The 13,007-nt window shown below is 45.8% G+C and overlaps 3 protein-coding genes across 4 annotated transcripts in view; 2 read left to right on the forward strand and 1 right to left on the reverse strand.

Moving 5' to 3' along the window:
- The window catches only part of LOC128260842 (uncharacterized), a 49,451-nt gene extending 41,101 nt beyond the window's left edge, over nucleotides 1-8,350 (forward strand). For both annotated transcript variants that reach the window (XM_052994124.1, XM_052994123.1), the window contains exons 2-6: nucleotides 700-1,463; nucleotides 1,690-2,017; nucleotides 6,148-6,324; nucleotides 7,113-7,257; nucleotides 7,637-8,350. In XM_052994124.1, coding sequence (XP_052850084.1) covers nucleotides 931-1,463; nucleotides 1,690-2,017; nucleotides 6,148-6,324; nucleotides 7,113-7,257; nucleotides 7,637-8,016 — 1,563 coding nt within the window. In that variant the 5' untranslated portion in view covers nucleotides 700-930 and the 3' untranslated portion in view covers nucleotides 8,017-8,350. The remainder of the gene's footprint in view (nucleotides 1-699; nucleotides 1,464-1,689; nucleotides 2,018-6,147; nucleotides 6,325-7,112; nucleotides 7,258-7,636) is intronic.
- Nucleotides 8,351-8,480: 130 nt separating this feature from the next.
- Nucleotides 8,481-10,556, forward strand: LOC128260840 (WD repeat-containing protein 46). The gene is made up of 2 exons (XM_052994121.1): nucleotides 8,481-10,282; nucleotides 10,341-10,556. The coding sequence occupies exons 1-2, from the start codon at nucleotides 8,606-8,608 to the stop codon at nucleotides 10,482-10,484; spliced, it is 1,821 nt and encodes a 606-aa protein (XP_052850081.1). The 5' UTR covers nucleotides 8,481-8,605; the 3' UTR covers nucleotides 10,485-10,556.
- LOC128260839 (testis-expressed protein 10 homolog) lies at nucleotides 10,489-12,628 on the reverse strand. The gene has a single exon (XM_052994120.1). It carries the CDS (start codon nucleotides 12,501-12,503, stop codon nucleotides 10,584-10,586), a length of 1,920 nt encoding a protein of 639 aa, XP_052850080.1. The 5' UTR covers nucleotides 12,504-12,628; the 3' UTR covers nucleotides 10,489-10,583.
- Nucleotides 12,629-13,007: the final 379 nt, after the last annotated feature.

A 13,007-nucleotide genomic window follows, 5' to 3' on the forward strand; every position in this document is an offset into this window, starting at 1 on the left:
CCTTTATCGCATTTATTTATTTATTTGTTCGCCGTGCTGCAACATCTTCAGCAGCCAGCCTCATAGCTTTATGGCTTCAGTCCAATCAACAAATATGGGACAAACTTGACCCGCTTTCGGTGCCGAATTGGCATCACATCGAATCGCATCGCATGGCATCCAAAATGGGCAGGGAAGGGCTCCCAAATTGGCCTCTCATTTATTTGGCAATTATAAATTACATAAAGTGGCAGACATTTTCCCCTTTCCCTTTTCGTTAGCCATAGAATCGATTATAATCATTGATTGATAGTCATTTGAGGATGGTATCTTTTTTTACCTTATTACTATCAACTAATTAACTTATGATTAGTGAGATGTCTAGAACATATTATAAAATAAAAAGATATTATCATTAATTCTTTTACATGAAAGTGATTTAAGATATGGTTTTTTCTTAAAGCTCTGATATAATTTAAATATTATAGTAAATATAATATATATTTGTATCTTTATTCTTCAATCTTTTAAAAATGTACTACAAAAAATTTGATTTGCATTCCATGATATTGTATATATATATACAATTGTGTATTATAAAATTTTACAAGTATTCAAAATGTATTAAGAAACAATACAACATAAGACTTGAACACCTTGCAGACTTGACCCAAAATCCAAGCTAAAATAAAAAAAAAAAAACCCATTTCCATTTCGCAGACAAGATTCTCGAACTTGGACTCGGAGTAGGCCAATTAAGAGTTGGCCACAGTCGGCAACAGGTGTCGGCGGTTCCAGCTGCGACATCAGCGACATCAGCATTGCACAGCGGCAACATCCAGTGACAGCAGCAACATCGAAAGACAGCGGCAGCAAGTGGCATCAATTGCGGTTTTGATCGCCGGGGCGGGTTGCCTGGTCCGTCGGCGAAAACGGGAAATCGGAAGAAACATGTTCTCCTCCAGCGCCGCCACATCCACCTTCTCCATTGGCTTCAATCTCGGCCAGCTGCTGCCAATGGTGGCCGTTATCGGAGTGTTGCATCTGCCGCGATTTGTGTGTCATGCTAGCTGGGCAAGCAGAACGCCAGCGAATTCCCATTCCAATTCCCATTCCATTAACGAGAATGCCACCATGCAAATCCAGACGCTGCAGGTGAACTGCAGCCGGGAGCTGCTCGAGATGCACCTGGAGCTGAGCCGGCCCTTTCGGGGCTTGCTCTACGCCAAGGACTTTCCGCTGGAGTGTCGGGCACGTGGCCAGGACTCCACCCGGCTGCACCTGCGCATCCCCACCTCGGGATGTGGGGTGCGGGCGGAGCCCCTCGAGGACGGCAGTCTGGAGTACTCGGTGCGGGTGATGCTCCAGAAGGAGCAGAAGCTGCGCCAGAGCACCGACATCCTCAGCGCCGTCAGGTGCCAGCTGCCGGCCAACGCCATGGGCATGCCACTGCCTATCCTGCGACAGGACAACGGACGCGAGCGGTGAGTTTTGGGGAAAAACAAATGCAAATGAAATTGATCTGATGAGCATGATTTCAATTGAAGGCATAAGTTCCTCAGAATGTATACATTTATATTGCTAAATTGCTAAATTATATCTTGTTAAAGATTTCCTTATTTTAAATCATTTAAAAAGCTGAAATTTAGCTCTAGAAAACCCAATATTGTTAATTGTTATTACTTATATAATTATTTTCTATATACCCAGGAACGCTCGGATGCGGGCCTTGGCAGCAGCGGCTGCAGTTCCAGCTCTGTCCGTATCATCATCACCATCGACGAGCAGCAGCCACACCCACACCCACACCCAATCCCAGCACCATCACATGGAGACACCGCGGGTGAGGATCTGGCTGGAGTTGGGTGGCCCCAATGGAACCGGATCCGTGGAGGTGGGCGTGGCCACCACCCTGACCGTACGGGCCATCGTACCGGGAAACATCGGAGTGCGGGTGGTGGACTGTGCCGCACTCGACGGATTGGGCGAATCCACGCAGCAACTATTGGATGCCCGTGGGTGTCCCATTGATGAGCAGGTGAGTGGATCCACTTATCTACTCCGGTCTACAGATACGTATAGATACATATGCATCTTGTGGATCGGCCATTTGCGTAACAGGTGCCGGCGGCGCGACATTCTACGCTGAACCGTTAGAGCGGAGAAGAAACCAAAAACTAGACGCGATGAGACAAACGGAAAGCCATTAATTAACGACGATCTCGATGCTGTGGGGCGATCTGCGATCGATCGCATTTAACTTTCATTTTTATAGACGACATCTAGAGGGTAGCATTGGGGCATACAAAACTGCAACATTAAAAAAACTATAAGCAAGTCAGACGTTTTGTTTTTAGATACTTACATTTGAAAATGATTGAATCAAGTTAGAACTCTTATTATTATTTTAGAATTAAATAAAACATTTATAATCTAGAAAGGTTTTTTAACTATTAAGAAATTCTCTTAAACACTTCTACAAAAATATTATTTAGGTCTTTATGGGTTATGGTTCTTAGAAAAATAATACAGCCTAAAAATTCAATTACAAATTTTGTAAAAAAAAGTTTTCAAACGACTTAAGTTTTAACTCCTATCCAAAAGGGTTTAACATTTAAAAGTGCCAAAAAAAAAACGTTACTTGCCAGATCTCTCTAAAAACAATATATATTATATTTCTTCCAAAAATAATGAAAATGTCATTTTTGTCGCTTAAAGTCACCATAACTTAAATGTTGTATGTGATTAGTTTTAGAAAACTTTAAGTGCATTTTGAAGACACGAAAATGTAAAACAAAAGCCATTGATTTCCGGATCGCAACGAAAGGGAAATTTGAATAGCTGGAAAATGGTTTTCCAAGATCCGATTGATTGTATGCCGCCACTCTAACTCTAATATATTTTAAATATTTCTACCGCCCAAAAGCAGCGGCTCATTAAGTGTAACAGTTATTACAGCACCGACACTAAATGTGAGGCAAACGGCAGCAAAACCGAAACTGTTAGCCGTAATTACGCGATCATCGTTAGAACAGTTTTCGTTGCCCAGCCAAGCAGTCCCAAAGCAAACGAAACCATTAGCTAAAGTAGGAACAAAATAATACAGAAACAACCGAAGAAACGCCTGCGAACTGTTCTCTGGGTTTTCTGTTTGCTGGGTTCCCCTGGGTTTCCCTGGGTTTCCCTGGGCTCTCCGAGTTCTTCAGTTCTTCTTCAGTAAATTAGGAGGTCACAACAATTAGCCAACAGTGAAATACATAGAAATATTTATCGTTTAGCATTTTGACGTGCCCCTGTTTGTGGTTGCCTCAACTCCGCCCTCGTCTCCCCGGCACCACAATCTTCGTCAGCACCACTGAGCCAATCAACAGTGGGGCCAGAAGATTGGGTTCATATTTAACACCAAGATACGCAAGTTCAAGTCCTCTCAATTTCCAAACTTAAAAAAAGAAATTCTTGTTAAAAGAAAACTTGGTTCCATTAAATGTAATGATAGAGTTATTTAACTACTAGATACACGAGTTCAAGTTCTTGCTAATGGTTAATTTTTTTTTAATGTTTTTATTATTGCTACATATATGTTATGATTAAAATAAATTGAAAAACAAAAAACCAATTGAGAATATGTAGCATCTTTTTTCTTTTAGTAATTTAAAAAAGTAATGTTGGCTTATTACCTTCAAAAATGATTTTCAGAGATAACATTTTTATGCAGGCCAAGCAATTCAAAAAATAAAAAATAACATTGTATACCCTATGAATTTCTGGAAAATGTGTAATAAAATAGCCTTTTTTTCGATTTTAATAGATGTTTCCTTCAAGTTAACTTTTAATTTTGTTAAGATCTTGAAACATCCATTTTTTATTACGATCTTCGGCTAATGGCCCCACTGTGCGACGGTGGGCAATGCCATTGCCAAGCATTTGCATTTTGGTCGCCGGCCGTCGCAGCTTTGTGCACATGTCATTCATTCACGAAGCTGCCTTAAATGGGTCAAACAAATCTCCAACTAGACGCTTCGCTACTTCTTTCTGTTTATGTTGTTGGTGGTCAGAGCAGCAGCGCTAGAAAAATCACACGGCTTAATTTCTGTTTTATTTTTAACGGAACGGGCGAAAAGACACACAGAAAAGCATTTGCATTTTATGTTTGTTTTATTGTTCAAGTCTTGGCGGCTGTCTTCCGTTTTAGCACATTTCATTTTCTTTCGCGTTGGTTTGGTTTATTGTTTTATTTTTCTTATACAATTTTTTTTTTTGTTTTTTACCTTAACTTCTTCAAGACGCTCCAGTGCGATTGCAAATTTATGCGCGCACCCATCACAGGTTGATTTGTTTGGTTTAGAAACACTTCTGGGTCAGAGCGTGGAAGAAAAGTGAAATAAAAACCGCGTCTTTTGTCTGCAAACGCCGCCGATGATGGTGACCCACTTTATGGCGTAGAATCTCTAGAATTTGACCCACAGTGCAGGTACCGTTGATAGGGAGAGGAGCACAAAGCCATCGTTATCGATCCTAGGGGGCCCTACTATACAATATTGCCTTGATTGACCCATTGAGCTCTTTACATGGGGACTAACTGCCTCTTTAAGACCTTTTTAATAATGCTTTTTCCCTTCAATAATAATAATTTAATACATGCCTATCGATAATGCAACAATCCTGGCGATTATTTCGACTATTTGATTTTAGAGATGACAGTCTATGGGTGCCATAAAGGAAGCCTGCAATTTGTACATTTACAATTGTACAATCTTTCTGCACGTGAACTCGTTTGAACTTCCGCAACAATTTGCTTTTTCTCGTTATTGTCTCAGGTTTCGCATTCACATACACCCGCGCATGGGGAAACACGTGCTTGGGTGTGTAAATTGAAACTAGACATCGCCGTCTAAGCTAATCAACGTGCCTTGGTCCCTGCTGTTTTATATACCCTCTCTGGAGATACTTTTATTATGGTTATCATTTTGTGGCCTCTCTTAAAGACTAACAGATTAGTTAAAAAATAAGCCATTCATCAATATCAGTGGTTGTCAACTTTTTGTTTGCTTGCGCAGGCTTTAACCAGTTGGGAATTTTAGGCTGGTATACAAATATTTTTGCTTCAAAAGGGTTTAAGGGAAACCTGTGGCAATTTCCTTGAATATATAGGCACCTTATACTGTGGTTTTTGTAGGGTATACAAACTTTGGTTTGCTTAAGTAACCCTGCTTCCTCGCTTTTGTTTTAGTTACCACCAACAATGGCGAGATGTAAATCGCAGCGTCTTGTAATTCCATACATCTGTTTCCAGCGATCGCACATGCATCATACCATATGCCAAACTGCACTACATATGCGTACATATGCACCACTTGCAGCTCAGCATTCATTGTTGTCATTGAACTTGGCCACATGACAATTGCTTTGCCACCTTTTCACAGTTTTCTTGGCGGTACTGGTACTGGCACTATACTGCATTACTTGTACGTAACGGAAATGACCGAAATGTTGGCAGTGTGTGAGCCAGTGTTTTGTCACCCCGTATTATTGTATAACCGGCGATAAAAGAAGGCCATCAAAAGCACACAACTGCCACCAGTTGGGGCATAAAAGTTGGAGTTCAGGTTCAGGGACAGCGATCGCAACGCGAGACAACAGGTTCATGTTCCCAGTCTATCACACAAATGTGACATAATAAATGCATAAGGTACATAGTTCTTAAACTTTTTATTTTCCTGGAGTTATTCAACTCTTGAGAGACTCCATAAGCAAGGCTTTTAAATTGGCAAAAGAATTATTAAAATAATGTTACAAAAATATCATTGGAACAGTTATGATATGACTTATTAACTAATCATAGATAATTTCAATATTACCCCGTTGTAAACTAAAAAAGAATTTGTGACATTGATAATGATTTACACAGTTAATGTTTAACTACATAAGTTTAGCAAAGAAATCATAAATATTGCACTTAGTTAGTCATGTACATAGTTTGTATAATTTTTAAAGGACAATGATCAGGGTGATATATTTTAACAATACCCTGCAGTTCAAAGCGTTGTAAAAAACAAACTTTTCAAAAAAACCGGGGCCAAATAGCCTCCAGCGTTTACCACCAATAAAACAACCTTGTTTACCATGCATAGCTATGGATATACTAATTTCGCCCGTATCCATGGCCAGGTAATGCCCGCTCTGCACACCCAGCACCGACCGGCGGAGGAGGGATGGTCTAAGCAGCACGAGGAAGACCTGGTCGAGCGGACGTTCGCGGCCACGTTTCCCGCCTTCAAGTTCCCGGACCGCGAACGCCTTCATGTCAGCTGTGGCGTGCAACTTTGCAAGGGGAAGTGTCCGACAGTGAGTACCACATACTTGTACTACACATTATACACTGTAACTACAGTTAAAAAAAATTAATTGTACTACACATTATACACTGTAACTATAGTTAAAAAAAAATTAATTATAAATTTAAAAAAACAACTACTTCAGTCAGCAAACACAGAGAAAATTGCATTTCAAATTTATAAAATATTGTAAAAAAACTGTTATTCGAAAGATATCACTTATTTAATAGTATTTTTCTTTCGCTTTATAATCTTAGCAATTCTTTATCAAAATGTTATAGTAATGTATAAATTATGGAAAAACTGGAGTTCGAATACTAGCCAAAGGCTTAGAGTTGTTTTTAAATAGTTACATTGCAGGATACGAGTTCGATTCCTAGGCAAAGAATTTTTTGTACATATATTTTAATGATTTAAAGTTCTTAAGGTCTTCGTTTTGGAAATCTTAAGTTATGAAAGTTAAGTTATGTAGCCTTGCAAACCATACAATTTATTATGTAATAGCAGGTGTTTTTTTTTCCTGTGTACCGACAAAAGCACCACTCGTATGCATCTCAATTAATTGCAACGAAAACGAAAGTGTTGCCACTGGTGCTTCTGCTGTTTTTCAGCTGCCCATCGTAGCGTGTTGTTGCGTCTGCTAATTAATGTGGTTATTGCACCGAAATGCAGCCAAGTGGAGCCACATACCCACTTAGCCACCAGTGCACCATCCGATGCACTGCCTCCTTGAGTGTTTACCATGCGAATGCAGTGTGTTCACTATACTCTCCGATTCCGATTCCCTTTCCATTGCAGCTAAACTGTCGCCAGAAGACGCCTCCGCCGGCGTTGAGTGCCGAGCAGCACTTGGCCCGCATCGAGGTGTTCAATTCGCTGGCCGTGACAGCTCCCCAAATCGAGGTGGACCGCCTGCGCTACGACAGGCGCCACAATATGAGCGGTAAGTGGGCGGGATTGGGGGTGGATGTGGATGTGGGTATGGAAGGGGGCACTGGGAGGAGCACTGGGATTGGAAATGCGTGCCAGTCACGGATGCCGCACCGTTTAAAACTAAAACATATTTCAATTTCCTTCTCTAATTACATATAAATGCTCGAATCTTTAAGTCAAACTTTCCTAACTTAACTCATGTGTTTTCATTGACTGTGCTTTAGTTTTCACTTTCACATGATTTTGTAAGTGATTTTGGTTAGAAAAATTAAAAAGAAATATTTCAAATTTGGATAAGAACAACGTTTTGATTAAAAACGGTCGATTTTTAATATCAGAAATGGAATATACGTGTTAGGCGCAATAATAATCAAAGGATGTTATTTCAGGAGAGGATTATGCGCCTCATGTGCGGGGTCAGCCGGTGCCAGGCGAGGGGACCCTCTGTCTGTCCATCTCCAAGCTGGCCATCTCGTTCTGTGTGCTGGGCCTGATCTTCCTTGTGGCCGTGGTGGTGGCCATCTTTTCGCTGATCCGGTCGCGACGTCGGGAGCGTCGTCATGGAGCCGGACTGAGCTTGGGACTGGGCCTGGGCATCGCCGGGACGAGCACCTCGAACAGCAGCAGCCGATTGCATCGGGATCGGGCCGAGATCTGCACCTCGATGTTCTCCTCCAGCAGCGAATCGGCGCAATCGCAGCCGCGTTTTGGCGCCAAGTTCCTGATGCCCTACTATCCCAATACCTTGCCCTACGGTCGTGTCTATTAACTGACTAACTAGTTAATAGAGGGACCTCCCAGAGACTGACGGATTCGTCTAACGAGTGGTACCAAAATAAGGTCTAACTTTAGCAATATTACCCTACCGTATGTAACCTTCGGTTGGCCGAAAGGATCTTGAAAGCGTTTTGCAAGCGGGTTTGGGGCTAAAACGTAATTTGATGTCCTTTCGTTCTAGTTGTATTTAATACCTACGTATATTTAAAAATTAAACCTAAATTAGTTGCAAATGAATAAAACAAAAAATCCCTTTTTATTTCTATTGATAACATATCATTTTTTCCTTTTTTTTTATTTACTAAATAAATTATTGATGGTAGTGAATAAAGTACCCAACAGAAAACTTAAATGAAAATTTTGATTTCCATTGCGCGCGCAAATTTTTGAATTGAGTAGATGATGATATTTATTTGGTATTTTAGGCATCTCTGCTTAACGTGCCCAAATGCCATCTGGCCACACTGACCAACAGCTGGTCCGAAGAAGAAGAAGCAGCACGTGCACGTTGTTGTCAAATTCAAATTCGTTTTTGTTTTAAGCCAAATTTTAAGTTAACATCGCCTGGCTGATCCACAAAAATGACCAAAACAGCGCCAAAAGGGCGCCCAAAGGGCAAGACGCCATACAAACGCTACTTTGAGACACCAAAGGACACAGAAAAGGGCGACGGCAGACTAGAACATGTAAAAGTGATGAGCAAAAACCAACAGAATTTCACCGGGGACTTTATCAGGATGCACGATAAACCCAAGAAGCCGCGTCCGCAGAAGGCCCCCGCAAAAGCGAAGGAGGAGCAGGCGGAGACGAAGCCCAAGAAGCACCCGATTCCCGAGGAGCTGCTCAAGAAGTACTCACGTGGCGAGCAAGTGCAGCCAAAAGGTGTGAAAACACGCCACTTCAAGGAGCAGCAGACGCGCAAAGAGGTGTACCTCGAGTATGCCACCGAACAGGCGGCTCGCACGGAGCTCCTGCTCCAGGAAACCGCTGGCCAGCTCGAGGCGGATGAGGGCGAGACCACCGCCGAGTTTCGGCAGGCCCAGATTGCCGAGAACGTGGATCTGCAGTCGTCGACCAAGCATTTCAACCTGAACATGGAGTTCGGACCCTACCAAATGCGGTACACCAAGAACGGCCGGCATTTGCTGCTCGGCGGCAGACGCGGACATGTGGCCGCCTTCGATTGGGTGACCAAGCGGCTGCACTGCGAGTTCAATGCCATGGAGAGCATCGAGGATGTGCAGTGGCTGCACGTCCCCACCATGTACGCGGTGGCACAGAAGAGCTGGGTCTATTTCTACGACAAGAAGGGCACCGAGCTGCATTGCATCAAGCGACTGAACCGGGTGAACCGCCTGGATTTCCTGCCCTACCACTTCCTCCTGGCCGCCGGCAACACGGCGGGCTATGCCTCCTGGCTGGACGTCTCCATTGGCGAGCTGGTGGGCAACTTCAACACGGGCCTGGGCGACATACGCCTGATGCGCCACAATCCCCGAAACGGCGTGCTCTGCATTGGCGGCGGACGTGGCGTGGTGTCCATGTGGTCGCCCAAGGTCCGTGAGCCGCTGGCCAAGCTGCTGTGCCATTCCACAGCCATGACAGCCCTGACTGTGGACCCGAAGGGTCAGCACTTGGTCACCGCTGGCCTGGATCGTGCCGTGAAGGTGTGGGACATCCGGATGCTCGTGCAGGACAAGCCGCTGACCCACTTCCACCTGCGCCTGCCCGCCAACGAGCTGGATGTCTCGCAGCGCGGCATGTTGGCGCTGTCGCAGGGCACCTATCTGGAGACCTATTCGGATCTGCTCTCCGGCGGCGGCTCGGGTGACGGGCAGCGACTGCCCTACATCCGCCAGCGCTGCGATGCCTTTGTCCACGGCCTGCGCTTCTGTCCGTACGAGGATGTGCTCGGCGTGGCCACGGCCAAGGGCTTCCAATCGCTGTTAGTGCCTGGCTCTGGGGAGCCCAACTTCGATGCCCTGGAGGACAATCCCTACGAAACGTCCAAACAGCGTCGCGAGCACGAGGTGCACGCTCTGCTGGAGAAGATTCCGCCCGAGCTGATCACCCTGGACCCACACGAAATTACCGGCGTGGATGCGCCCACGCTGCAGGAGAAGATCGATGCCAAGCGCAAGCTGTTCCATTTGAAGGCGCCGCGCATCAAAATGAATTCGCGCCACAAAATGAAGGGTCGTGGCGGTACTGCAAATGCGGCGCGCAACAAGCAGATCGTCAAGGATGCCAAGCGCAAGGTGAGTGAAGGGTCCAAGTTTCTGCCAAACCCAAAACTAATTACATCCACGCCTGCAGGAGTTCATTGCCGAGATGAGGGAGGCCAAGAAGGAGGTGATCAAGCAGCACACAACGAAGGAGGGTGCCAAGGGCAAGCCCAAGGCACCGCGCTCCGTGCTGGATCGTTTCAAACCCAAGCCCCCCAAGAAACAGAAGACCTGAGCAGCAGAGTTCGTCCTAAGCAAGAGGATTATAATGTAAACATTAAACTAATTATAGATGCTATACAAAGTATGTGTGTATTGTACTGGATGGGGAGCACTAGTTGAAGCCTAGCACTGCCTTCAGGTAACCGGCAATCCGCTCGTGCTCCACCTGATCCTCCAGCTGCTTAAGTGCCCGCTCCAGTTTTCCCTCTTTATCCGACTCTCTGGCGTAGTAGAACAGGTTGAGAACGCGCTTCTGGTTCTCGAACTTGTCCTCGCCATCGGAATCGCTTGTGACCTGTAGCTTAATCAAGTGGCTGACCACCTCGGGAGCAGCTTGGATCAGGGCAGACATGAAGACTCCATTCAGTTGGCGGCAGAGCGTGGCCATGGCTCGCAGAGTGCCCTCACCCACTGTTGGTTTCAGCAGCAACTGCGGCAGATAGCCAAGGAACGGGGCAAATCTCTGCTCTCCGCCAAAGTGGGCATACAAATCCGAACGCTCCACAATCTCGCAGAGGAGATTCAGCACTCGCGTGGCCACGCCCTCGCGGGTGGTGAACCGCTGGCCCACATAAGCCTCGATGGAGGCACTCAGCAGGCTGGTCAGGGGTTCTGCCACGATGGTCTGCAGCGATGTGGCATGTTCAAGAAGCAACGGACGCAGGGAAGCCACCACAGAGAGCTGCTGCTCCGGCGACAGTGAACTGAGGCGCTCCAAACTCTGTTGCATGTAGGCAACCAAATGGCCAAAAAGCTGGGCCTGCTTCTCGTTGGGATTCGGAAGGAACTTGCAGGTCAGCTGGACAAGACCTAGGTTTTGCGGCAAGCAAAGTTCCCCGCCATCCGCGGGTCCCTTGTCTTTCGGCGACTTCTTGGCCGCCGCCCCCAACGGAATCTGTTGGTAGGGAAAACGACTGCCGTCCTTGGCCAAAAAGTTGAGCAAGAACTTTTGCGCATAGTTCTTCCTCAGCCAGTCGCTAAGTTCCCTGGTGTTATTCTCTGTTTCATGCTGCGCGATAAGGGTCCAGAGCAGGCTCATCAGGCTGATGACCACATGCAGACTGGCCGCCGCATCCTGGCTGAGCAGCGGCTGTTGCGGCTGCGGACGCACCTCCAGCCAGTTGTCCTGCAGGAGCGGAAGCAGTTGCTCCACGTACGTTTGCAGTCGAGTGCCCTCGGCAGTGAGCTTGGATTCGTTGAGGATGGAATACAGGTCCCTGTTGTCCTGGGGCACCTGACACAGCACATTGTAGTACTGCGGACACGTCGAATCGAAGTGAACCACACGGGCAACGGCCGACTTGGAGCCCTTGGAGCTGACCAAAGTGCCGAGAATCTGCTGCAGACGGAGCAGCACCTTAGTGCGCCACTTCACGGTCGTCTGCTTGCCCTGGCCCAGGTTCAAGGTGAGGGTGCGATTCGAGCGCTCGCTGTCGTGGCGGGCGCGGGAGATCATGTCGATGAAGTTGCCAATGATGGTGCTGGCACTGCGCTCCGCCAGAAGGGCCGGCGGCACACGCTGCAGCAGGACGTCCAGCATGAGGAGCGAGTCCTCCTGGATGGCGGGCAGCACGTGGGTCATGGCACAACGCAGATAGGTGGCTATGACGTGGAAGAAGGGCGCCACTGCGTGCGGCTGGAGGGCCTCGAGCAGGATATCGAGGGTCTTGAACGATTCCTGCCGCGCCGAACGCTCCATGTCCAAGGCTCCGGCTGCAATTCCCTGGAACAGCTCGTTCAGATGTCCAATTAGATGGTCCGCATTCCCGGACTTCAGCGAATCCCGCACATTGCGCAGTGCATCCGTGCGGAACTTGACACTGTGATGTTTCAGCCGCGAGAGCGTCTCCTTGAGATTGAGCTGACGCTGGCCAGTTGCCGAGTAGGAGGACTCCTTTAGCTGCTCCCGAATCTCGATTTTGCGCACCTTGAAGTCCGTCTTGGTCACATTGAGGCCCTTGGGCAGCTTGGCGCCCTTCAGCTTCACCTTGGCCTTCTCCGCCCGCAGGTTCTTCTTGTGGTGTCCGCCCATTTTTCGAGTTCTGTAGGAGATCGGGGTCCAATGTTCCGAATCACAAAAAAAAATAACAATCAAAACATGTGCGCTCCACAATCAGCTGGGCAGCAATGTGACCAAGTGCGCTAAGGTACCCAAGATATACATTCGGTAGATACCAAAGAACCACTTTTTTTAAACATGATCTAAAAACTAAAAACCATGTTTTAATTTTATTTACCCCCTTTTTTTATTTTATTTTAAAATAATTTGAATTCTTAACAGTTTAAAAATTATTAGATGACAAATAATAGCCAACAATCCTGCAAAACAAAGAATTCGCTTTCATTATGCGACGAAAATTACAAAAGCAAAGCAAGGCATTTGAATAATCTGCAACCAACAACATTTACTTTATTGGGTATGTTATGTTCCCAGAAACAGTGGAATCCTTGCAACAATCATTACTAGGTCGCATTTTTTTTAGAAAATTAATTAAAAATAGCTGCATATTAAACAGTGAAGATACGAGAACATATA

This window comes from Drosophila gunungcola (genome assembly GCF_025200985.1).
Source record: "Drosophila gunungcola strain Sukarami chromosome X unlocalized genomic scaffold, Dgunungcola_SK_2 000043F, whole genome shotgun sequence".
Lineage (NCBI taxonomy): Eukaryota > Metazoa > Arthropoda > Insecta > Diptera > Drosophilidae > Drosophila > Drosophila gunungcola.

Excerpts from the sequence above, each read along its gene's own strand:
- LOC128260840 (XM_052994121.1), top strand. The coding sequence starts at position 8,606 with ATGACCAAAACAGCGCCAAAAGGGCGCCCAAAGGGCAAGACGCCATAC. Across the intron at positions 10,283-10,340 it reads TCAAGGATGCCAAGCGCAAG|GAGTTCATTGCCGAGATGAG; the intron begins GTGAGTGAAGGG and ends CCACGCCTGCAG.
- LOC128260839 (XM_052994120.1), bottom strand. The coding sequence starts at position 12,503 with ATGGGCGGACACCACAAGAAGAACCTGCGGGCGGAGAAGGCCAAGGTG.